General features: G+C 41.2%; 1 protein-coding gene across 6 annotated transcripts in view; it reads right to left on the reverse strand.

Annotated features, from left to right (window-relative positions):
- LOC143024769 (uncharacterized) overlaps positions 1-27,858 on the reverse strand; it is a 130,268-nt gene that overhangs the window by 7,462 nt on the left and 94,948 nt on the right. For all 6 annotated transcript variants that reach the window (XM_076183904.1, XM_076183908.1, XM_076183905.1 and 3 more), the window contains 9 exons: positions 20,617-20,842; positions 16,556-16,659; positions 15,046-15,263; positions 12,873-13,047; positions 11,670-11,816; positions 11,182-11,307; positions 10,977-11,057; positions 9,996-10,142; positions 9,498-9,663 (listed from right to left, as the gene is read on the reverse strand). In XM_076183904.1, the coding sequence (XP_076040019.1) occupies positions 9,498-9,663; positions 9,996-10,142; positions 10,977-11,057; positions 11,182-11,307; positions 11,670-11,816; positions 12,873-13,047; positions 15,046-15,263; positions 16,556-16,659; positions 20,617-20,842 (1,390 nt within the window). The remainder of the gene's footprint in view (positions 1-9,497; positions 9,664-9,995; positions 10,143-10,976; positions 11,058-11,181; positions 11,308-11,669; positions 11,817-12,872; positions 13,048-15,045; positions 15,264-16,555; positions 16,660-20,616; positions 20,843-27,858) is intronic.

Below are 27,858 nucleotides of genomic sequence, written 5' to 3' on the forward strand. Positions count from 1 at the left end.
CCAAACCATCCCAATACTCTTTCATCAACCCTATCTCCCAACTCCCTTTCCAGGTCCTGGAGCCGCAGCGTCTACGTCGTGGGACCACCCCCCAACCCCAAGAGTTGGGGGCCAAATGGCGACAACCACCCCTGGCCACCGGCTCTACGCAGGTGGCACTGATCCCCAAGAGGAGCTACGGCTGCCTTGGGGAGTACCACAATCCTTTTTGTCAACATGCAATGTTACGTTTTTTCTGCACCGAGGGGCGATTTTCCGGTGATCACCCCTCTTCTTCTACTTTTAGCCGGATATGTAGAGAGCAATCCTGGGCCCACCACAAAATACACATGCCCAACATGCTCTAAACCCATTACTTCGAGCAGACAGACAAAGGGCTCAGTTCAGTGCAATATGTGCAAAAACTGGGCCCACCTCACTTGTACAACACTTGCTGACACAAACCAATACACAAACACTTGGACATGTTCTACCTGCCATCCAGTAACCCCACTCCCACCTCCCCAACCACAGCCAGCACCCTTACCCACTCCCAATTTCCCTTTGCCCTTATCCCCAATCAGTACTCCCCTTCCTTTGTCCCCAATCTCTCCTTTCCCCCACCCCTCTAACCCAGATCCTATACCTTCCCCATTAACACCCCAACCTCAACCCCAAACGGCAACATACAACACATACAGAACACACAACATCAACATATTACAACACAACATTGATGGTATTAACACGAAAAAACATGAACTCGAACACTTTCTTAAACAACACAACATACACATTGCAATTATACAAGAAACAAAACTAAGACACTCACACAAAAAACCATTTCATAATTACACCACCATCAGACAAGACCGGACCGACGGCAATGGCAGTGGACTCATCACCCTGATCCACCACTCCATCCGTTTTGTGGACACAAGTGCCACAACCAAAATTCTCCTCCCTACCACAGATAACACTACAGAAATCCAATCCATTCGAATCTGCACAGGCAACAAATCAACACTGACAATAGTTAACATGTCCAATCATCCCCCACAGTTCCAAACACCTTCTGGCCTCAATTTGGCCAACTAACCTCAATCCCCAACCTGATCATGGGTGGTGACAAGTCGTCTGCCTGGTATGTCGACAACCCTGACACAGACAGAGGGCTTGATATACAAACTCAGTTTGACTCACTGACTATCATGAACAACACACATAATCATACACATATCCCACACCAAGCCCTCTACACCCCCTCCACTCATGATATTACCTTCTGCTCCCCCTGCCTAACCCCAACAACTTCATGGAGTGGTCGGATCCCTTGGATCTGACCACTTTCCAATCATCATCACCACCACCAAAACAAGATGCACTCCAGTTGGCCACAGACACACATACACCAATTACAAGGGAGCAAACTGGGAAGTTTTTACTGAAGAGACAGAACAACATTTTGAGACACTTAACAGTACACCAATCAAAAACATAAACAATGCTGTGCACACTTAACACAATCATACAAAACGCAGACAAGAGATACATCCCTAGAGGCAACAGAAAATCACACAACCCCAACTTCACATCAGAAATCCAAGGCCTCATCAGACAACGAGACATGCTTAAATATAATACTCCCACACCTATCCCTCAAAACATAGCAGACCAAATACAAACACTAAACACTGTGATTGCCAATAAAATACATGAACAAAAAACACAAAATTGGCAAAACTTTATCAATACACTTGATCACAAAACAAACACCAGCAAATTGTACAAAACACTCAACAGCATTACACTATCCAACAGTAACACAACACGCTCTCACGCAGCAATAATCACAACAACGGACAATCTACCCTCAAATAGACAACAAGCAAACACTCAAATCATTTTGCACAGACAAGCCACCTCACTTCTCACCCTGACGCCTGACGCACTATTCGACGTAAGAAAGACTTTCCCACAAACTCAGACTATACACCCTTCATAGACAGTCAGACAAAATACACAATACATAATATCAAGCACTCATCTGCCTGTGGCCCTGATAACATAAGTAACATCCACCTAAATCACATTGGACCACAAGGTATACACGCACTCACAAACATTGCAAACTACAGCTATTCACACAACACTATACCAGACATCTGGAAGCATGGTAAAATAATCACCATTCCAAAACCGAACAAAGACCCAACAATCCCAACATCGCACCGCCCAATCACACTTCTCTGCACCCCTCTAAAGTCATTGAACACCTAATACTTCAACTTGTCACACCACATATTCCCCTTGCTGACTCATAACACGGTTTTAGGCCACTACACTCCACAAACACTCTTCTGATAAACCTCACACAAAGAATTTTAGATGGCATCAATTCATAGGCCCCACCACAGAACTCTTCTTATAAAATTAGACATTAGTAAAGCTTTTGATGCTATCCCCCGCCACAACCTAACAAATAAAATATATAACAGAAATGCACAATAACACCAAAAGATGGCTGGCCAATTATCTGGCAGGTAGGAATGCTTATGTGTCATATAATGGCCAATCATCGCACATCAGAAACATTAAGAATGGAGTACCACAGGGCTCTGTTCTATCCCCCACGCTCTTTAATCTATACATGCATGACTTACCCACACCAGACACCTCAGAAATACAAATCTCTTCCTACGCAGACGACATAACAATCACAAGCACACATTGTAACACAGACAAAGCTGCAGAAATAATCCATCCATACCTTGATACACTCAACACATGGTTCATCACAAACAGACTCAAAATAGCTCCAACCAAATCTACAGCAACACTTCTCACCAACTGGACAAAAGAACACAAATACATACCTCATCTCTACACCAACAACACTCTAATACCACACACAAACACCGAAAATTCTTGGTGTAACATACGATACATCCATGCCTTTCAAACAACACATCACAAACAAAAATCAAATGCACACCTAGACTTAACTCACTTAAGTCAACCACTGGAACAACATTTGGACAAAACAAAGAAACTAATACAACAATATACAAACAATGCATACGCTCAGTGATGAATTATTTGAGTCCTGCATGGGCTCTTAATCTCAGTGACACACACCACAACACCCTTCAAATCATACAAAAAGCCCTAAAAACAATTACAGGCTGCACAAATACAACACCTACAGACCATTTACACCATGAAACAAAAGTCCTCAAAGTCAAGGACCACCTTGACATGAGAGGCACACAAACACTTGCCGCACCCACCACAAACACATCACACCCGCTACACTACATAGCAGAACACCCTCACACACCAAGAAACATTAAAACAACACCCAAAGACCTGTATCACACACAGATACTCTCTTTTCTTCCTCCACAACCACCAAATACCAGCCTCCGGAAACATATTCATAATCATATCACTCACCGCCCCATTAACATACTGAAAGACAACACACTGCTGCATGCCAGACCCCGATATCCACCCTTCTGAATCCTCTCTCCAACGAAAGGACAGTCCACCTGGCCAGACTGCGGTGCAGCCACCACCCAGCACTTCTAAGCTACCAGAAGAGGCTGGATGACCGCATTGTGAACAGCTGCCCAGGATGTAACAATTCACCCCATACCATACAACACATAATGGAAGACTGCATTATGCACAATCATGCATGCAATCAACACAACATACACTCTATAAAGGATTTGTGGGAAAACCCAGTTTCGGCTGTGGCATTCCTTGGGGAGACGGGACTGCTCAGACAGACAGTCTAGGGAACGACAACAACAACTCCCTTTCCATCCCTGTTCTCCTCCTCATCTCCTCATTTCTCACTCTATCCGGCATAGTAACCCCTATCATACTTCTCAAACACCTTATCTCAAACACAAACTCCTCTTATGTTCCATGTTTCTGCCCTATACAGTGCTGTTGGCAGAATCACTCCTTCGTACAATCTCCTCTCAGCATTCATTCCCAAATGTCTATTTGTTACACTTTTTAATCTACCAAGGCATTTAGTTGCTTCTCTCAATCTACATTCTACCTCCACCTCCACTCCTCCCTTTCCTGCAACATTCGCACCCAAGTATCTAAAACTATCCACTTCCTCCAGTCTCCCTTAATACTCACTTCCAGTCTGCTGCCACTTTCTCCCCTTGTACATCTCATCACCTTACATCTACCCACACTTATCTTCAATTTCCTTCTTTCGCACACCTTCCCAAACTCTGTCACTAACTTCCTCAATACCTCTGATCCTGCTACAAGCACAGTGTTGTCTGCAAACAACAGCTGGCATATCTCCTACTTTTCTCCATTTTCTTTAACCATCTCCAATCCCTTGCATTTAACTCTTGCACCACTCCATCCATATATAAATTGAACAATCAGGGCAACATAACACATCCCTAGCGAGGTCCCACATTTACCTCAAACCACTCACTCTTTCCATTTCTAATCCTGACACACTGTCTACTGCTCTAATAAAAACTCTTGACAGCTCCTAAAAACTTTCTTCCTATTCCATATATCTGCCTTCCTATCTACCCTGTCATAAGCCTTTTCCAGATCCATAAAAGCACACCCACACCCACACACAAAAAAAAATCCATACCTTTTCCTATAGTTTTCTCACATATCTGTCTTGCCACAAAAATATGATCTACACAACCCCTACCTGTCCTAAACCCACACTGTTCCTCACCAATTACTCCCTCTGTTCCTCTCCTAATCCTCTCAATCGAGACCCTACCATAAGCCATCCTAACTACACTTAACAAGCTGATCCATTCTGAGACTACTATACTCGCATGTCCCCATTTACCTTGTAAAGTGGAACTATATAGGCACTCCAGTCCTCCAGCACTCTACCCTCACAAACATTAAATAACCTCACCAGCCAGTCCACCACCACTGTACATACCTTTTTTCAGACATTCTGCATGACATCCATCCAACCTAGGTGCCTTACCTGCTCTCATCATCTTAACTGCTTTCACTTCATATTTCTTTATTTCTCCTCCATTTTCCCCACTCAGTAATTTTCTTAATGCTTCCCACTGCAACTACCTTTCCCTCCCTATCCTCCTTCACCTTTAGCACCTCTAAAATACTCTGCCCATCTTCCTCTTACTGCCATCTCTTCCATTATCACTTCTCAATCTGCACCTTTTACCTTTTCTTCTCTACTAGATTCACCTCCTCTTCCTCTCTTAATTTCTTTCCAAAACATCTTTTTATTACTTTTAATTTTTTTTGTCATACTCTTACCCCATTTCACATCTGCTCTCTCTTTGCCTCCTTTATCTTATGCTTCACTTCTTTTCTTTGTACCTCTCATAGGATTCCCTTGTCCTATTTTGTAACCAATCTGTGAAAGCTCGCTTCTTCTCTTCTACAACTTTCTTTGCTTCCTCATCCCACCACTCACTACCCTCCCTTCTATTTCCTCCTGTCCTTGTTCCACACACCATCTTCACACACCTTGTGACTCCCTCCTTGAACCATCCCCATTCCTCCTTCACTCCTAGTTCTACTCTATCATTCCCTCCCTCCCACTCCTCTCAGCTTCTTGTACTCCTCCTTCCCATTTAGTAACTAAAATACTCTGCCCATCTCCCTCTTACTACTGTCTCTTCCATTATCAACTCTCCATTTGCACCTTTTACCTTTTCTTCCCTACTCAATTTGCCTCCCCTTCCTCTTAATTTTCTTCCAAAACTTTTCTATTACTTTTAAAATTTTCTGTCATACTCTTCCCCCATATCATCTGCTCTCCTTTTTTCCTCCTTTATCTTATGCTTTACTTCTCTTGTTCTATTCTGCAATCAATTTGTGAATGCTTGATTCTTCTCTCGTACAACCCTCTGTGCTACATCATCCCACCACTCACTACCCTTCCTTCTATTTCTTCCTGTCCTACTTGTTCCACACATCTTTGCATACCTTGTTACTCCTTCCTTGAAACATCCCCATTCTTCCAATCCTAGTTCTACTCTATCCTTCACTCCCTCCCACTCCTCTTTCAGCTTCTTGTACTTCTCTTCTTTCTTATTCAAACAGTTTACTCTACACACCCCTACCTTTTGTCCTTTTCCTCTTTTTCATCTATCCTCCACTCTTAACTTACCTTCCATCAAAAAATTGATATTCCACCCCTCTCCCCCCTAAGTCCATGTACATCCAAAATTCTTCCTACTCCAACTAGAGATTTCCTCTATTACAGACAAAAATATAATGTGTGGCTCTGGTCCATCGGGGCACCCCATATAGACCCTTAAGTATCAGCTGCATGCTACTGAGCAAATTTTAACCCAATAACATGGAGCCAATACCCCAGACTGGGATTAGTCACACCCATTTATATTGTAAAGGCCCTTTCCATCCACAAAATTATTTATGAAGCAAAGGAAAACATCCCTCCAGGTTGCATCACCCTTTTATTCGTTCATGATCTCCAACTAGATAATTATATATTGCCAGTTCATCTTATTCTATTATCCTCATATATTTTGTTATTTTCTTTCTTTTGTCAACAGATGAAAGGCAAAAGATGATAAATAAATCTACCAGAACCCCGTGGTAGAGGAGGAAGAATACTGCCGAGTGTTCCCACTTGAGTCATAAGAGGTGACAAAAATGGGACAAAGATAGGAATAGGCATATACTCTCTGTAGCCCCCAAAGGGAACATTCCTTCAAAAAGAGAGGGTCTGGGAGTTCTCCAACCAGAACCCTAAGGTTCGTGTATTTCAATGTGTGTGGGTGTGGTACAGATGAGTAAAAGGGAAGAGATAGGTAGTACGTCAGAAGAGAGATGTGTATGTTGGCATTAAGTGAAACTATTTTGAAAGGGAGGGGTGAGTTTGGGTTTGGAAGTGTAGTTGGGAGGGTATCAGGAGTGATGAGAGGAGAAGGGAGAGAAGGCATGGCTATATTAGTAAATGAAGAGATAGGTAAACATGCAGTGGAATGAAAGGTTTCTTCAAGGTTAATATGGATGTAAAACTGGGGAGATGAGGGCAGTGAGAAGAGTGTAGAGGAAACTGAGGCTTTTTGGATAGATTTAAACAAGTGCATAGAGGGTTTAGGGAGAAATGTCAATGTAGTGGTATTGAGAGATCTCAATGCTAGGGAAGGAGATGAACCAATAGACGAAGTGGTTGGGAAGTGTAGAGTGCCAGGAAAAAAATCATAGTGATGTCATGGTGATGTGTCTAGAAACAGAGTTGATGATGGCAAGCAGTATTTAGGAAGAAAGTCAAGCATAAGTACACATGGGAGAGGGTGGATGGAAGGGTGATAGATAGTGGTAACCAGGAGAAGAGTAGGAAGAGTTTTGGATGTATATATCATATAATTTTTTGGAAGGCAAGTTGAGAGTGGGAGAGAGATGGAGAAAGAGGAAAAGGACAGACGGTAGGGAGGTGCCTTGAGTAAATTGCTTAAATGAGAAAGAAAAGGGGAAGGAGTACAAGTAGCTGAGAGAAGAGTGGGAGGGAGTGAAGGATAGAGTAGAACTAGGAGTGGAGGAGGAATGGGTATGTTCCAAGGTGGGAGTCACAAGGTGTGCCAAGATGGTGTGTGGAACAAGGTAGATGGTGTGTGGAACAAGATGTGCCAAAATGGAGTGTGGAACAAGGAGGACAGGACGAAATAGAAGGAAGGACTGCAAGTGGTGGGATAATGAAGCAAGGAAGGCTGTACAAAAGAAATGAGCATTCACAGATTGGTTACAAAATAGGACAAGAAAATGATACGAGAAGTAGAAAGAAGTAAAGCACAAGATAAAGGAAGCAAAATGAAGAGCAGATGTGAAATGGGGGAAGAGTATGACAAAATTTTGAAACTAATAAAAAGATGTTTTGGAAGGAAATTAAGAGAGGTAGAGGCGGTGAATCAAGTAGAGAAAAATTATAAAAGGTGCAAAGGGAGAGATGATAATGGAAGAGATGCAAGAGGAAGATGGGCAAGAGTACTTTGGAGAGTTGCTAAATGTGGAACATAGGGAGGAAAAAGTAGTTGCAATGGGAAGCACAAAGAAAATGAAGAGGAAAATGGAGGAGAAACAAGAAAAGATGAGGTGAGAGCAGATAAGGCACCTTAGATGGGTGTCATATGGAGTGTCTAAAAAAGGGAGGTACAGTGATGGTGGATTGGCTGGTGAGGTTGTTTAATGTTTGTATAAAAGAGGGTCGAGTACCAGAGGACTGGAGGAGTGCCTGTATAGTTCCACTTTACAAGGGAAAAGGGGACAAGTGTGAGTGTAGTAGTTTCAGAGGGATCAGTTTGTTGAGTGTAGTTGGGAAAGCTTATGGGAGGGTTTTGACTGAAAGGATTAGGATAGGAACAGAGTGAGTAATTGATAAGGAACAATGTGGGTTTAGGACAGGTAGGGGTTGTGTGGATCAGATTTTTGTGGCAAGGCAGATATGTGAGAAAGCTTTAGGAAAAGGTAAAGATGTTGTATGGATAATGCCGTGATGCATGGGAATGGGTAGGGGATGGGGGGGTGAGGGGATGTATGTGAATGATATTTTGATGCAGCCAGAGGGGATTCCTCTCCATCTTCTCTTTTTCTGCATGAGGGGATGGAGAGGGTGGGGGGTCATATTAAATGAAGTGAGCTTGCTATGGATGTGTTGTGTCTTGCTGTATTGCTTCTGACACAGGGCAGTGGGCAAGATGTAGGGATGGTCCATCATCCAGGACCCAAGAAGAGAGGGAGGGAGGTATGGTGAATGGGAGTGCAGTATGTGGCAATGAAATGGGCGATAGTGGGTTTATGTCTTTGACTTTGGCTACCTCCCTTGTAAGGGGGAAAATGCCCTTGGTATATGCATTAATATACTAAGGTTTCTTCCCCTCTATAAGGGAGGTACCTAGTCAAGGGTGGAGGATAGAGGGGTAGAGAGTAGTTATGTATGAATAGCATTTTGATGCTGCCAGAAAGGATTTCTCCCCATCTCTTTTTTTCTGCACAAGGGGACAGAGAGAGAGAGAGAGAGAGAGGGGGGGGGGGGAGGGGGTCACCAATTGAAGCAGCCTTGCTGTGGATGTGTTGTATCTTTCTGCAGCTGCATCGTTTCCGACTTAGGGCAGCGAGTGGGATATAGGAATGACCTGTCATCCATGAGGAGCAAAGATGAGACGGAGGAAAGGGTGGTAGATGGAAGTGGAATGTGTGGGAGTGGGTACTTGCCCTGTAACTTTGCTACCTTCATTGTAAGGGGGGGAAAAAGCCCTAGGCATAGATAGCCAGTCAAGGCACACACCCACTTCCACCCATTCCACAACCCTTGTTTCTCCTCTCATCTTAACTCCTTGTGGATGAAGGGTCATCCCTTCTGCCCACTGCAAAATAAACATAAAAACAGGGGAAATACAAAATAATAATAATAATTAATACATAAAACAAAACATATGCTGCAAGCTGTTCTGTAAAGAGAATTAAAATCACACCAATTTGAGGTCAAATTAAAGTTTTACCTGCGATCCATTGGACAATGCCTTCCTCCTTGACATTTACTCCTGGTTTCAGGACAACAAAAGCCACAGGTAACTCCCCTGCCTCCTCATCTTTTAATCCAACAACTGCAGTATCCTTCACTGCTTCATGTGTCAGAAGCAAACCCTCCAGTTCTGCAGGAGCAACCTGTGAGTAAAGGCAGCATTGGAATTAGGAAGAACAATTTTTTTTTTTTTCATTAACCTTGACCCATTAGTTTCAATGTTAATTTTTTATTGGATGACACAATTCTAGAAATTCTTGTCACATGTCCTCTTTAATTTATTACCTTTCTCTATATTCATTCTTTACATGATCTACCTATCCTCTTCTATTACATGTGTCCAAGTATACTGTACATAAGTAATGCTTGTATGGGGTTAAAATAAAATCTACTTAAATTATTTTCATCACAACAAACCATTAAAGACAATCTAGAAAAGTACAAATGTTTCCATTTCTGCCATTCACCTATTTACCTGAAATCCTTTGTACTTGATAAGTTCCTTAATACGATCTACAATATAAAATGCATTGTTTTCATCATAGTATCCAATGTCTCCAGTGCGTAGCCAACCTTCTTCATCAAATGTCTGTCTTGTTGCTTCATCATTTCCTAGGTAACCCTAAAAAAAGGCGAATAAATATATGTACATATATTGAGGGCTTCTTCCCACTTACCAGGGAGGTAGCCAAAGTCAAAAGGCATAATCCCACTCCCACCACTCCCTCCATCCCTCTCTCTCATCTTGGCTCCTCATGGATGAGAGGTCATCCCTGCATCTCGCCCATCACCCTGGGTCAGAAGCAATGCAGCAAGACACAGCATGTCCACAGCAAGGCCACTTCATTTACTCAGCAACCATCCCTATCCGTCCCCTCATGCAGAAACATTGAAGACAAGGAGAAATCCCTTCAGGATGTATCAAAATATCATCCACACATAACCACCCACTCCCTAACCCCCCTCCCTTTCCATGCATCACAGTACAGCCATCCATCCATCTCATCCTCAGTCACACCCTCATGTTCACTCCATCTTCACTCACTTTCCACATGTCCAAACCATCCCAATACTCTCATCAACGCTAACTCCCACCTCCTTTTGCACCCCCACTCTCCTCCTCACCTCATTTCTCACTCTAGCCAACTTTGTAACCCTTACCATATTACTTAAGACATTTCATCTCAAACACATTTAAAGTCTTCATCAGATAAAATGCAAGTATCTTAAACAAGGCTTGGCAACTGCTATGAATGAAGCTAGTCTTTGTATCAACATCTTTACAAATATCTACTAATCCTTCACCTAGGAAAATATACACATTTTGTAAAGAAATTGTCTATATATATATATATATATACATATACATATATATATACATATACATATATATATATATACACAAAGGCTTCTTCCCCCTAAAAGGATGTAAAGAAACAGTTTGCAAAAAAATTACCTTCATTATCCATGGTCCTTTCACACAAACTTCTCCATTCTGGTTCGGACCTAATGAAAGACCAGTCTCTCTATCAACAACCTAAAAGCAAACGACTATTCACTCAATGATTTCTTCTGTAAAAATGCAGAATTAAAATTATACAAAGCTACAGGATATGTTAACACAATATCATACATATACTTAACAGAAGTTTAAGTCTCACCTTTCCCTGGCAGTAAGCAACTAAAGTACCCACTGAACCATACTGTTTGGTACTAGGATCACTTGTATGTGTTGCAAGGGTAGTCTCAGTCATGCCATAACCTTGCCTAATCAACAACCCATTCAGCTGAAAAGATAAGTACAAAATTGATCAATTTTCTCTCTCCTGATTGTAAGATTGATTTTTATGAAAGTAATCAAGTGATGGAATACTACGAGGTTTATTCAATCATATAATTAAAAAGATGGGTAAAAACAAATAGAAATACTTCCATGTTAAAATATTAACAAGGGATTGTGAATACGATTCAGACATGTAAAGCATAATTATAATGAATACCAAATTTCATAATCATCCCTTTACAAACTTCTTCTTTCAAGAGCAGACCTATATGATAACATTGAAACATGTACAGAATATATCAAACATAAGAGTCCAGAGACCACCTGACAGTATTCAACTGAAACTATACTACCTTAATACATTACCTTTTCTGACAGGGATCTCTGCACATCAGCAGCAAGTGCTGCTGCAGCACAAACAATTAGTCTAAGACTTGAAAGGTCGTATTCTTTTGCACGGGGATCCTTGTCCAAAAACAAAGCCAGAGGCGGAACAAGTGGCACCATTGTAATCTGCATAAAGAATATTAATTTCCTTCTCAATGCTCAATGTAATTTACAAAAGAATACATACATACATATACCAAGGCTTTTTCCCCTTTACAAGGGAGGTAGCCAAAAAGGAAAAGGCATAAAATCACTTCCACCCATTCCATCCCTGAATACACTCCACACCCCTCCACCCTCCCTCTTATCTTAGCACTTCCTGGATGACGGGTCATCCCTGCACCTTGTCCACTGCCCTGGGTCAGAAGCAGTGTCACAAGACACAGCACATCCACAGCAAGGCCGCTTCATTAAATCGGCAACCTCGCCCCCTCCGTCCCCCCATTGCAATACATTCAAATTTATGCACAAGTTTACTGGATAACAAATGTGTGATTTAATTTCACTTCTACGACACTATTCCTCCAACAGATTGTCTATATTTACTTGAAGCGTATTTGTCAGCCTAGAGGATACATCAACAATCTTACACATTTACAAAACAATATCAGCCTAAATGGGGATGTGGAGAAAATTTGGATAATAGAGGAAAAATATCATGTACAATTAAATCTAGTGTCATAATTTACCATCTGATAGGATTCATTCAGATAATGATACATATATACCAAAGGGTCTTTTCCCCCTAATAATGGATATCTGAATCAAAGCAAACACCCACCCTACATCCATCCCACAGCTGTCCAAAACCCAAGAACTTGACCTATGCAACCACTTCCTTCTGTAAACTCACATTGCTTTTCTCCAATTACTCTGTTCCCCTTGTAATCCCTTTGATTAATTCATTCCCATATACCTTACTAACTACATTTAACAGATTGATCCCTCTAGAACTATTGCATTCATATTTGTCCCCTTTCTCCTTGTACACCTAAGCTTATTCAGAAAAATTAGAGCAATGGCTTAGTAATTTAAAAATCATTAATATTACTCACTCCAGACAACCATGAATATGGCCAATTTAGTTTTATGGTTCTAGTTTTCAAATTGTTTTAACACAATAACTTCTAACATTTATCAGACAAATAATAGACACAACTGTGTATAACTGTCAGGTCTTACCTTGTACTTCTGAATTGTATTTAGAAAATCTTCAGGAACAAATCTGGCTACCAAAACTGATGTTGATCCTTGGCATAGTGAGTTAAGAACCATTCCCAGTCCAAAGACATGAAACAGAGGAAGAATTGCCATCACCTGGTCTTCTTGCCCTTTTAGCTGAAGGTAGTTCCTGTGTCTGTATAAGGTAGATATAAAGCTATTTCAGATACTACGATTATACAAGAATTTCTTAAAATACAAAAAACACAATGTCCACTGAGAACATGTACATGTACCAAAGGCTTTTTCTCCCTTACAAGGGAGGTAGCCAAAAAACAACGGCATAAAAACCACTCCCACCCATTCCATCCCTATCACACTCCACTCCCCTCTACCCTCTTCTCTCCATCTTATATTGGCTCCTCCTGGATGATTGGTCATTCCTACATCTTGCCCACTGCCCTGGGTCAGAAAAAGTGTCACAAGACACAGCACATCCACAGTAAGGCCATTTCATTAAATTGGCAAACCTCCCCCTCTCTGTCCCCCTCATGCAGAAATGGAAAAGACAGGGAGATCCCTTTGGGCTGTGTCAATTTATTTTTCACACATACTCCCTCACCCCACATCTCTACCCACTCCCCCTCATGCATCACAGCATCATCCATACACAACTATTCTCCATTCACCTCTATCTTCTGTACGCTCCCATCTTTCTTCAACTTTAACAGACATTACCTTTTTTTTTCCCAATGCCCTTTTTACCCCATCCATCTATACATACATACATACATACATATACCAAAGGCTTTTTCCCCCTTACAAGGGAGATAGCTGCATACATTACAAATACACCAAGGGCTTTCTCCCCCTTACAAGGAAGGTAGCCATTTCATCCCCACATACTCCACTCCCATTCACCATCCCTCCCTCCCTCCCTCTTTTCATGACTCCTCCTGGATGATGCGTCATTTCTGCATCTTGCCCACTGCCCTGGGTCAGAAGCAATACAGCAGGAGAACACATCCACAGTAAGGCCACTTAATTTAATAGGCAATCCCTCGTGCACAAAAAGAGGAGACTGGAAAAAATCCCTCTGGGCTGCATAAAAATATGATTTACACATACTCCCTAACCCCACTCCCCATCCCACCACCCATTCCCTTCCATGCATCACAGCATCATCCATACACAACCATTTTCCATTCACCCCTATCTTCTGTCTTCTCCCATCCTTCCTCAACAGACATCCCCCTCTTTCCCAATGCCCCTTTTACCTCATCTATCCATCTCCTCCTTAGTTGCCCCCTCATGTTAACTCCATCCACCTGTTTCCCACATTTCTTTTATACTCTTTTCTCATTCATTCTTTCCATGTATCCAATACATCCCAATACTCTTTCATCAACCTTATCTCCCAACTCCCTTTTCATCCCCACTCTCCTCCTCCCCACCTTGTTTCTCATTATCTAGCCTAGTAACCTCTACCATACTTCAGTCATTTCATCTCAAAACATGTTTAAACTCCTCTCTCATGTTCCACGTTTCTGCCCCATACAGTACTGTCGGCACAATCATATTTTAATCTCCCAAGGTATTTACTTGCTTCTCTCAATCTACGTTCTATCTCCACTCCTCCCCTTCCCATCACATTCATCCCCAAGTGCCTAAAGCTATCCACTTCCTCCAGTCTCCCTTAAAAATCGCTTCCAATTTGCTGCCATCCTTTCCCCTTGTACATCTCATCACCTTACTTTTACCCACATTTTTATTGAACTTTCTTCTTTCGCATGCCTTCTCAAACTGCCACTAACTTCCTTAATCCCTCCTCTGATCCTGCTACAAGCATAGCGTCATCAGCAAACAACTGGCTTGTCTCTCATTTTTCTCCATTTTCTTTAACCATCTCGAATTCCTGGCCCATTACCCTTTCATTTACTTCACACCACCCCACCCATGTATAAAATGAACTGCCATGGTGACATGTCACATTCCTGGCAGAGTCCCACTTTTACCTCAAACAACTCACTAGCTCCAATTCCAATTCTAACACAGGCTGTACTAATCTCATAAAAACTCTTGATTGCTCTTAATTACTTTCCTCCTATCCCATATATTTACAATAACTCCCACAGTGCCTTCCCATCAACCCAACCAAAAATATTGGGTACAAAAGTTAAACATTACCACTCGCCTGCAAGCTACCATGGCTGTTACTAAGTTCTTAGATGTTATCATAACACCTTTGGGAACCCCAGAGGTTCCTGAAGAGAATGGCAAAGCTACTATTTGTTCATCCTCCATTGGTGCTGGTCGCCAGTCTGTTGGAGGTTCACTAGAAAAGTTGAACACAGACGGAACACTGTTGCCATCAGCAGTACCGAAGTCTTTGGGTGTAAGGACATACAGGCCCTGAAAAGAAACTAATCTCAGACCCAGGAATTGTTCACAAGTTCTTTGGTAATTGTGCTCCACCATCTTGACTAATGCCAGGCATTTTCCTTTAGCTCTAGTGAGGTTTACCACTGTAATGAAAAGGTTATTTAAAAGATATTGAATCAAGAGAATACGAGGAATCTGGAACAAGTATCATTGCAACACTAGGTTCCCCAAGATGTACATAGCAAGGAAGTTTCAATTTTTCTTTATTCCACATACATATATGATAATATATACATATATCATACATATGTATCATTACTCATTATTGTAGTCATTTATGCTTTACTCTTCTACCTAATACAAATTAACATATCCATGTTCTAAAGGCCCTTTCTCCTTTATAAAACTAATGGGACCCAAGTCAAAGCACACCAACATCACCAAAATATAAAACCTATCCAACTACCCCTTTTATCCCAAAATAATGTTCAACTGGAGTAATGAGGTCAACACTACTGAACGTGAAACAAGGAGCTTTAAGCATTTGAGGTTGCATGTGGCCGTGAATTGTAGAATAATGGAGGCAAGTAAATGAGAAAAAGGTATTTGGGGATGAATCCAATGAGGTTATACAGTGATTGTATCCATGACACTGTATGGAGCACCAACTTCTTTGACAAAGTTTAAACTCATAATGGCACCTAGAATATAAAACCACATCAAAATATTGTGGGAAAAATAATGCTACCAAGTGTAGTAGGAAGGCATCCTGAGTACATGAAGTAAGGTAAGGAACCCATTAGGTAAGACTATTTCTGCAGGAACATCATCTGATGACATTTGTCTTCACCATCTCCTAACCTGTCTGATGGCTCTCCACATATCCAGAAACAGTGATAGAGGAGAGAAAGGAGAGATCTTGAAGATATTATATAAAAAAAAAAAAAAAAAAAAATATATATATATATATATATATATATATATATATATATATATATATATATATATATATATATATATATATATATATTAAAAAAAAATAATAAATAAAATAATAATAATAATAATAATAATAATGATAAAATAAATAAATAAAATAAAATAAAAATGGAGGAAATACAATTGAAGCCTATATAGAAAAATACTGGGTCAAATCAAGAGAACAAATGCCAGCCCCTCATGGCACCTCTAGATGGAGAATATTGGTCGGGTCTGAAGAGTGTGGGATGGTTCTTGCATCTTGCAGAAACATCACTTACAAGTAGCCGTCACTGGATCCTCTGTATTATAATTAGGTTAAATCAATGAATCAATCGGCTTACCTGCAACTGCAAGCCTTGACTTGCTGCCTTGGCGCTGGCCAGGAAGAGCGGATGGACCACCAACCAATCGGTTTTACTGTCGAGCAAATGTCGACGCAGCTCCTCTGGAATTATACATCATCGAGTATTAATAAAATGATTTAAATGCTACGGGAAGCAAATGCGATAATCGTTGGGTGTGGAAAGGATGAGAAGGAAGGGTGGGGTGGGGTGAACTGCGAGGAGGGGAGGGGGGGTAACGGTACGAGGGTGTAGGTAGGTAGGAAGGGGGGGAAGGCGAAGAGGGGGGGGCAAGGGTACGGGGGAAGGAAGTAGGTTCGGGGTAAGGCAAAGGGAGAGGGAGAAGAAGTACAGGGAGGGGTTGATGAAGAAAAAGTTGATAGAGAAGAAAGGTGGGGGTGATGAGAGGTAGGGTGAGAGTGAGAGGATGCTGCAGGCGTAGGGTGTGGTTGGCGTCGGCGGTCCGAGGCAATGAGACATTCACGGTCTGGGAGGCCGTTTGCGGCCAGTCGTCTCACGACGGAGACGAAACACACTTTAATTTCATCTTCTACTAATACTTAAGAATATTCAGAATCTCCAAGACTCGGAAATTTCCACTATTTGGACCGAAAATCCGAAATATAGAAAATTTTAGACAGAAGCACATTCCTCCAGTCATATTTAAGAAAAAATATTTCACTATGAACACGAGGTTTTAAATTTATTGATAAAAAAAAAAACGTAATCTTGACGCCGCCCCCTTCACCCCATACTTTCTCGATGCTTCGATATTCGAAAATATTGGTCTGCAGTTGGACTTAACTAATCCGCTCAAATCACGTGATTGGCACCGTCATCGCAGCTACCGAATCATTCCCATTTCGCCATACTTTGCCAAATTCCCATTTCGCCATACTCTGCCAAATTCCCATTTCGCCATACTCTGCCAAATTCCCATTTCGCCAAATTGTTGCTAAATTCTATTTTTTCCAAATTGTTGCCAAATTAATTTCGCCCATTTAAATTAACCTAACATGGCCTAATATACTGTACAGGAGTTTAATGATATGCAGTCTGAGAAAACGTACATCCACAGCAGAGTACGACAGCCGAAGCTAGTTTACCCCCACCGATTCACTACGTGGCGATCCACCCCAGCTTCACCCACTCAAAAAATTCGAGATCCGAAACATGACCGGAATATTTACAAAGTGCTTCCGATATTCAAAATTTTCTAAATAATCTTAATTTTTCGTTCCGAATATTGGAATGTTCCTAATTTCGGAGATTCCCAATAAGGAGAACTGTCTGTAGGACATCTTTCACAAATCCTTCTCCATATTCCTCCTCCTCCTCCAACTCTTCCTTTTGTCTCCATTCCTCCCATTTTTATCCATTCTCCTCCTCGTCTCTATACCTACCAATCCTTCTGTATTCCCATAGGACATCGTAGCACAAGGGGCACAACACTTGGACGTTAAAAGTAAAATGCTTCATTTCCTTTTCCAAGAAGTCGGAGATTGCCATTAAAAAGTCTCGTGGTTCTGGAGAAAGTCTGTGTGGCTGCTCCGAGCAACTGTCAGTGCTCTTGGCAGACTTTCTCGACGACTTGCCTCAGTTTTAATGGCATTAGGGTGGGGGAGGAAGATAGTTGTTATATGTCCTGGGATTTCTTTAACAACAACAACAACAGTCTTCCTTCCCCATCCCCTCCACTTCATCATTATTCTTATCAAAATGCAACGTCTTCTTTCTCCCTCCCCTTTATGATTTATTTTTATTAAAATGTGAGGGGGGAGGGGGGGAGGTGCTGCAAGAAGAGCAAGCTGCCCTAACCACGACCATTAACACCTTAATCTAATAACTCCCCCCGTCTCCTCTTTCCCCTCCTCCTCCTCCTCTTCTCCTCCCCCTCCTTTTCCTCCTCACTCCCCTCTTCCCAGAAGACACTCCACGCGTTGGCAATTACGCTCTATACTAATGGCAAATATATTTAAATTTTGTTTTGTTATTTTTCTTTCACTGGTACACGTGTCTTGTTTGTTTTATTATGATTATGTGGGGATTCTATTAAAGCAGTCACAGAACTTAGGCCTTGAGTTCGTATACACACAACAGATCGAATCCTGTCAGGATTAGTCATGTATTCTAAACAAGTCGAATCCTTTGAGGAAAATATAAATACATAAATTAATAGAATAAAAGTAAGCCGATGGCTGATACAGTAACACTGGGATAACGTAGGCACAGTATACAAACACACCAAAGGCTCTCCCTGACAGGGAAGAGTGGCCGAGTGGAAACAATTGTTCGTACAAAATTACATAATCAAAACCAATCTAACACATTCTAAAACACATGCACGACATACATACATACATACAAACATAAACCAAGGGCTCCCCTTACAAGGGGGAGAGCCAAAGTCAAAAGGCATAATTCCACTCCCACCCATTTCATCCCCACCCACTCCACTCCCATACACCACCCCTCCCTCCCTCTCATCTTTGCTCCTCATGGATGACAGGTCATCCCTGCATCTCGTCCATCGCCTGGGTCAGAAGCTTCATTTAATTGGCGACCCCCACTCCCCGTCCTCTCGTGTAGAAACAGTGAAGACTGAGAAATCCCTTTGGGCTACGTCAAAATATCATTTACACAATCATTCCCTTACCCCCTATTTCCCATCCACTCCCTTCCATGCATCACTATTATCCATACACAGCCATTCTCTATTCATCTCTTCTGCCTTCTCCCTTCCTTCCTCAACAGACATTCCCCTCTTTCCCAATGCCTCTTTTACTCCATCCATCCATCTCATTCTCGGTCGCCCCTTCATGTTCACTCCATTGACCTCTGCCTTACACAATTCTTTTATTAATCTTTCTTCACACCTTTCCACGTGTCCAAACCATCCCAATACTCTTCCATCAACCCTATCTCCCATCTCGTTTTCCACCTCCATTATCCTCCTCACCTCTTCGTTTCTATATCCAGCCTTGTAACCCCTTCCATACTTCTCAGACATCTCATTTCAAACACATTTAAACTCTTCCTCTCTTATGTTCCATGTCTCCGCCCCATACAGTGCTATTGACACAGTCACCCCTCCATACCATCTCCTCTTAGCATCCATTCCCAAATGTCTATTTCTCCTTACACTTTTTAATCTCCCAAGGAATTTACTTGCTTCTCTCAATCTACAATCTATCTCCAATTCCACGTCCATTCCTCCCTTTCCCGCCACATACAACCCCAAGTATCTAAAGCCATTCACTTACTTCAGCCTCTCTCCTTTAATACTCACTTCACGGCATATTGCTGCTGCTGCTACTACAAATACTACTACTACTACTACTACTACCACTACCACCCAAAAAAATCTCCACCGGCCTTAAAGCTGATTATGTGGACAACACACATTTTCGAGCTATGAAAATATGTTTTAAGACTACAACCGAGTCTTGATCACGAAACACGCACAAACGACAGCTTTTTAACACACACACACACACACAACGATATACCTCGCTCATTCCCTCAACCAAGTCCTCCCCGCACATTTCTCATCCAGGATTCCTGCACGACTACAATGAATCCCGAAGAGACACCAACGAGAGGTCCGGGAATACGAGAATACCAAGTCATCCTCATGCAGTCAGGGGCAAAAAACGTAGACAAATGAGTATATATTATATATTATATATTATATATATATATATATATATATATATATATATATATAGAGAGAGATAAAATGGGAAGGAATGAAATCTGTCAGTGACTAAATGTAGAATAAATGTAAAATGGAGATGGGGGGCTACCTTCTTCGAACAAGGACACATTTCATTTCGTTTCGATTCATATAAGGCTATGATCATGTTAATTAAAAACAAATCAACCACTGATATACATTTTTCCACTGGTAAAAAAAAAAATGCATCAGTGCCGCCATATTGGAAGAGGTTAATAACGGGTCAACGAATCGGTTGCAACAGAAAACCCTCATGCCTAGCGACCTTGCAGAGCGGGGAAAAAATCGGGTGGGGGTCGCGGGTAGGACGAGAGAAACTTCTTACCTGGTGTGTACAGCGGATTCGCCAGCGTCACAGCCGCTCCCGCGCAGGCCGCGGCCAGGAAGACAGTCGGCGCCTGCAGGACATTGGGCGTGACCAGGCAGACGACCTGGCCCTCCTGAAGTGCTCCGCCGCCTTCGGAAGGTTTGGAGGACCAGCCATGACTCAAACGACGAATGTCCTCCGCCAGGCACGGGAAGGTGATGCTGGCGCCCGTCGACGCTTCCACCTGAAGGAGAGGACATCGTTGTGAGAGGTTCTCCGATTCGAGAGGAGTCAAAAGCAGCAATGGAGTTTACAGAGAAAGCTCCGTTTTGTTTTCGGAAATGTATATCCTATATATGAAACAAAGACATCTTTCGAATAAGAATAATATATCAGTAAATGTTTTTGGGATTTGGGATTTTCTGAATATTGGAGATTTCAGAATAGATTCCCAATATGGGGAACTATTGTAAAATAAATAAATAAATAAATAAATAAAATAAAGGTGATATTGAAAGAGGTGAAATTAGCAGTAGTTCAGTTTTTTTAAGTGTTTTTTGTTTATGAATTGAACCACTGAAGTGATTTACGTAAGTTATATTATCATCAAGGCTGAACACTCGCACGTACGCACGCAGGCACACTCAAATAGATCAGGCCATGACCCATGAGCTGAGCTCTCATCCGGGAAGGTAAGAGCTGTCGACCACGAGCCTAGCGCGTGATCCAAAAACGTGGTGAATCACGTACACACACGCACACTAACACTCAAATAGATCAGGCCATATACGACCCACGAGCTTCTGAGCTCTCATCCGGGAGGGTAAGAGCTGTCGACCACGAGCCTAGCGCGTGATCCAAAACCGTGGTGAATCACGTATACACACGCGCGCACGCGCACACACAAAATGTGTTATGTATTTGTAATCGGTATGCTCTATCTGTCCCAACAGTCCAAGCACATAGGGCAAAGGTGACGGTTTCGTCCGCAGCTACTCAGCGCCTCCTGGCGTAGGTTCATCACCTTCTTATTCTCTATTTTTTTTTTCTCTTTTTTCAGAAAAAATCTAAGAATTGGAGATCTTGAAAATAATAATTACGGACACTTATAAAAAAAAATATTTTAACCCAAGGATTTAACAAATTCAGGATACGGCATTTCAGAGAGCCTGGCCTTTTGGGAACTTGGCCACTCGACTATTTCGGAGAACTGATGAAGTTACGTTAAATGCCGTGAGTACATTTCTCAGTAGCAAATGCTACTTCTTCCTCTTCCTTCTCTTCTTCGGAAATGGTAACAGGTACGCATGAGTCTTGGGATAAAAAATAAATAATAATAATCGCGGTTTTATATATTATATATATATATATATATATATATATATATACATATATATATATATATATATATATATATATATATATATATATATATTTAATCTCGTCCAAATTTGTTCAGATATTAAATATTCAGTATATAAAACAGGTGCAAGTATGTTATTCATCCCTCCACATATGTGCATCTATCTCATTCAAAGAGACATTAGACAGTATAAAAATAAACAAGTAACTGACCATTTTAGTCACTGTCAGATGCTGCAAGCCTGCAACAAGTGTAGATACTGTATATGTGCCAGTATGGCTATTGGCTGGCTACCTTACAAAATTTACCTTTTATCTTAGCATACTCTTCAAAGATTAAACATTCCAATTTCCCATAGTGACCCTGGACGTTGCCTAAACACAGATCCGCCACTTGGACATTGGAAAAGGGGTTAACATAGTAATGGGGGGAAACTGTTGTACTCCCCGCCACCTATCAAGGCTCGGAGCTTACTTTCTACCTGGCTTTTTGCTTGCTATCCCTTAACTTTAACCTACAATCATACATAATTGGATCACAAGCCCTCTGCTGAATAAATAAATAAATGAAACTAATTTATTTAATAATAGGGTTATAACATAACTTATAAGTATACGAGTTAGTTTTGGTTAGTTTGTCACTGCACTCAACACCACTCACAGCTTGAAGCTGGTTGTTAGTCTACCATTGACCACTACGTGAACGGATTCCTGCGTTCTCTCTCTCTCTCTCTCTCTCTCCTCTGCAACGTATATTAATCGTATTACTTGTCAAATAAGAGTGATAGATGTCATTAGTAAGTCAAGAAAAATGTGTCGTCTGCTACACCATTTTGAGTATTTCGCTGTTTGTCACATTTTTAAGGTAGTTACTATTTAGCAAAGAAAAAAAAAACAAAGCATGTAAATGAACAGACACGAAAATGTAATAAAAAAGAATACTGGGCGAGTTGCTATTCTTGTCCGAAACATTTTTAAAACTGTGCCAAAACTAAGTGGGGCAACTGTACATTGTAAAATAAATAAAACACATCAAAACATGAAACCACAGAAAATGGAAGTGTCCTAACACCACAGAAAACCTTAAGTGAGGGGTATACCGATTTATTTGATATTCTAACAGACAAATTATTGTAATATGGTTCTTTTCCTTGCTGAGTTAAAAAAAAATACCCATGTTTTTTTGGTAATTAAAAAAAACGTTAAATTTTTTTTTTTTTTCTTTTTTGAGTTGCATCTCAACGCATGACGAATCTCCACAAGTACACTTCAAGGTCACGTAGAAACGGGTCTTTATGTTAGATGGTTCGTAGGACGTTCACTACATTTGGTAATTAACTAAAGATTGGGGTACACATTTCTAAATTAGTTGAAAATACATCACGAAAACTGTTAGTTGTCTACTATGTTTTCAATTTTCTGTTTGTAAGAAACACGTTTCAAACCAAAATGTTTGCTATCTACACCTTTTTCAATCATTACTTGAAAAGAAGACGTTCCATGTTATTGTTTTCCAGGTTGTGTTGGTGTTTCGTGACTTGACACGAGTCGAGAACCACTGGAATTGACTGCCAATCCAATCAACACCAGGGGGGAGAGCTTTCGCACGCCTCTGGTTGAATACTCAACTCAAGAACTCAAGACTGCTACGTGGAAGGTTCCTGAAGAAAAGGAGGAACGTTTCCAGAGGACTTCAGCTGTTACTCTGATTTAGAGCGACAGAACTTGACAGAAATAAACAGGAACTACGCCACAGGGAGCAGAGGTCCGTGGCATTTTTGGAATGTCAGACGCGGACCAAAAGAATTTCTCTTCTTCTCTAATTCCTCGTGGGTGGACGAGGAGGGAAGATTGTACAAAGAACCGGTGACAGTAAACCCCGTTTCGGCTGCCAGGACCTGCTTGTATAGGTGCTGTGTCTTGTTGCATTGTTACTGACCCGGGAACAGGAATGCCCTTCATTGACAAGGAACCAAAATAAAATTGAAACAAATGGGTACTGGAAGGATGTGAGATGGGTTAGGGGTGGGTGCTTCCCTTACAAGGAGGACAAGGAGGAAGAGTCCTTCTGGTATATAGAAAACTCATCTTGTGGGACGGAAAAAAAAATCCGTACAACAGCTACAACCATATTCCTTACAAGTTTTCATTTTTTTTTTGTTCCATGTTTTTGTCTTCACTGTCGAAACTATAAGAATAAGTAATTCCCAAAGCTTAAGACATATTCCTATTCCTAGCAAATATTTAGAGTAATAGCTGACCTGTTTTTAATACAACGAAAATGGTTCAACAGACATCTATTCCCGATGTCACACTATGCAGCCAGACAATGTTTGCTAGTTCAATTAGCTTAATGAAATCACCAGAACTTTATATAACTACCACCATGTCCTTCTCGTTAAAACACTATCATAACCTTTGGAGTCTTAATGACTCATAAAGAGACTGCTATAGACAAGTGTGACACCTGTTTTTGAAAACTTACATATTGCGCTTACATATGCTTATCCAAAAACTTATATATACAGTGCATATACTCCTCATCCAGAATCTCAATGAAACTTCAAACAATTCAGTCATCGAAAAAAAAAAATACCAGTTTCTAATTCGTTAAAAATGCATACCTCCATGCCATTTACGCTGCCAGACGTACGAGGTCACTAAACTAGTCATGTTCATGGAATTCACACGGGGATGTTAGCTAGTAATGTAAGGACACCTAATTCCTCAGCAGCCGCCTTTGTTAGAACGACGCACTGTAAATATTCTATTTTCCGATTGGTGTTGGCTTGAAGCACAAAAGTTAAAAAAAGTCTTTAGCTTCTTAGAATCTCTGAAAGCTTAACATGCAAATGATGACAGTGAATTTATTCGCATGTATGCGTGCGTTTGTGCGTACGTGTTCATGTTTGTAATCGATACAAAACATTGTAATATACGCGCAGGGCACGCCCTCTCCCATTAACAACAATTGTTTTTCACTGATGTCAATTATTCATGGCTGTTAGACATGCAAACCTGGGATGACCCTGCCGTGCACAACGAGTGTGGGCCTGGAACTATTGATGTGTGCATTACGTTTCAAATTTACTGAATCCCAATATAAACTATATTTCCAATAGAAATTAGTCACACACACACACACACACACACACACACACACACACACACACACACACACACACACACACACACACACACACACACACACACACACACACACACATACATACCCACATATATGCATACACATAAAAGCACATACACATACACACATATACATAAATACACACACAAATACACATATACACACATACAAACACAACATACATACACACACATACAGACATACATACACGTACGTTCAGGCTCTCTCTCTCTCTCTCTCTCTCTCTCTCTCTCTCTCTCTCTCTCTCTACCAACCGCGCCACGGAGAGAGAGAGTCCCAGACTGTCACTGCGGCGGTCCCGGTTCGAATCCTGCCCAGGGCTGAAAATAATTTCAGTATCGCTGCGCTTCGAGTCGTTACTCTAATTCTCGTAGGCGGGGAGTTCGGGGTGTGTGCGAGTGTAAGGTCAAAGCATTACCCATAGATCGGTCATACGAGCTCTGAGCTCTCTTCCGGGAGGGAAATAGCTGTTGATCACGAGTCCAACACGTGATCCAAAGACCAAAGTGAAACACACACACACACACACACACACACACACACACACACACACACACGATCTATTGGCCGCTTACAGAATCATGAAAGGCATGAAAGTCCTTGACAGAGAAGACCTATTAAAGTGTGATAAAAGAAATACAAGGGGACATGCAAAGAAACTCAAAAAGGACATTTATAGAAGAGATCTGAAAAAATGGCTTTCCACACAGTGGTGGTGGATGTCTGGAACAAATTGGACGAAACGATAATTAATGTGTGTAAACAACATACAAGAATTTAAGAACAAACTAGATGTTGCGAGATACAAAGACGGGTCACCACGAGCATAGCTCCCCTTCCCATATAATACAACTAGGTAAATACACACACGAGTACGATCACAACATTCGAATCGCCAAGAAAATATCTAAATCGAATTGACGTTTGTCCGTATTGCTCGTGTTACCCTACTGCACCTGTTCCCCATCCCCGTATACAACAATTAAATGGGATTTATCAGGCATTATCTTGAAGTACTACTGTACTTTCGTTTCTACCAGCTATCTCGTTCATCTTATCACCACTTGACCCCATAGAACCCGGAAAATAAATTTAGTTTATTTTCTGGTCAACAGAAGAAGATTTAATTCAATTACGAGAATACCTTCTCGGTGATTTTTTTATTTTTATTTTATTTTTATTTTTTTTTTTTTTTTCTGGTGCCCCGTACGGAGACCGCACAAATTTCGTACATTCAATACACCTGGGACTTTCGTGACAACTCTACGGGCCATAGTCACGTAACATTCCTTTATGATTGGCGGCTATTCTAAAAATAAAACAAAACGAAACAAGATCCATCTACAGCTTTATCTATATGCAACGGTAATCACATTTATAAAGCCTGAGAGCGAAGTTGATATGCGAGTTTTTACGACTTCGTCCAACTAGCATGGTGCACTTCCTCAGTGTTTAGAGTGTTTCCTCCTAAGGACTGAGGACAGCTGACATGATTAAATAAATGTTTAGTCAACGAGAGAGAGAGAGAGAGAAAAAGCGTCTTAAGCCTAGTCTCGTTAAGGACGGCGCCATCATTGCCATCTGTCGGCTGCGGCCATAATAGACTTTACTTATTTATCCATTTATCATTCTTTATCATTTAAATAATAAAAGAAGTCTGCTCGATTCTGGTACTCCATGTGCAACAATTATGCTGTACGGATTATCACAATCGGTAATACAAATATGCAAACGCGCGCACACACCACTCGTGGCGCAGTTGGTAGAGTTCCCGGCTGCCACTACGGAGGTCTGGGTTCGAATCCCGCCCAGGTCTGAAAATTTCAGTATCGCTGCGCTGCGGGTTGTTACTCCAACTCTAAGTTAGGGTGTGTGCGCGTGTGTAAGGTCACAGCATTATCCACAGATCGTTCATATACGAGCTCTGAGCTCTCTTCCGGGGAGGGAAATAGCTCTCGATCACGAATCCAACACGTGATCCGAGACCATGGTGAATCACTCACTCACTCACACACACACACACACACACACACACACACGCGCGCGCGCACGCTTGTGTAAGTGGAAATAAGCAAACAACGCTAACGCCTTCATTTAATCAAATAATTACAGAGGGTTTGAAGCAGTTATCAAACGTTATCAACTGACATTAACCGTCACTAACCGCCAATGGCAGGTTGCCTGGTTTCTCATCTACCGGTCTGATCAAATAACCGTCCTTGATTAACCGCCATTAGTTTCCAATCAAGATTTAATTATGTTAACCAATTTAATACGATGAACAATCGCTTTCACGTTCAGTATAAGAGTTCTCTCTATTAGGAATGTCTAAAATTCGGAAATTTCCAATATTCGGAATGATAACTTTCCTTAAAAAGTTAAATATATATACATATAACGAAATAAGAAATTGAATAAATCAATAAATAAACAATACAACAAAAATCCTAGATTCTGGTGTCCGGTATTTTATAAGTTTTCATTTTTTCCGGACTTTCGAGATTCCCAAAAGAAGAAACTAACTGTACCCCAGTCACTAGGTTGCAAATTTACGACCACGTAAATTCAGTATCGTAAGTGCTTCGCACAATACGTCATCCACTAGTATATACTTAGAAGCGACACCAACTTTACCTTACGAATTTTAGTTTATGTTCCGTTTCAGACGTTCATGCTCGAAGGAGGACCTTAAGGAAACAGAGTGCCCATTGATCGTGAGCCTATGTTGT

This window comes from Oratosquilla oratoria, chromosome 4 (genome assembly GCF_046742065.1).
Source record: "Oratosquilla oratoria isolate Oo_2021 chromosome 4, ASM4674206v1, whole genome shotgun sequence".
NCBI classification, from domain to species: domain Eukaryota; kingdom Metazoa; phylum Arthropoda; class Malacostraca; order Stomatopoda; family Squillidae; genus Oratosquilla; species Oratosquilla oratoria.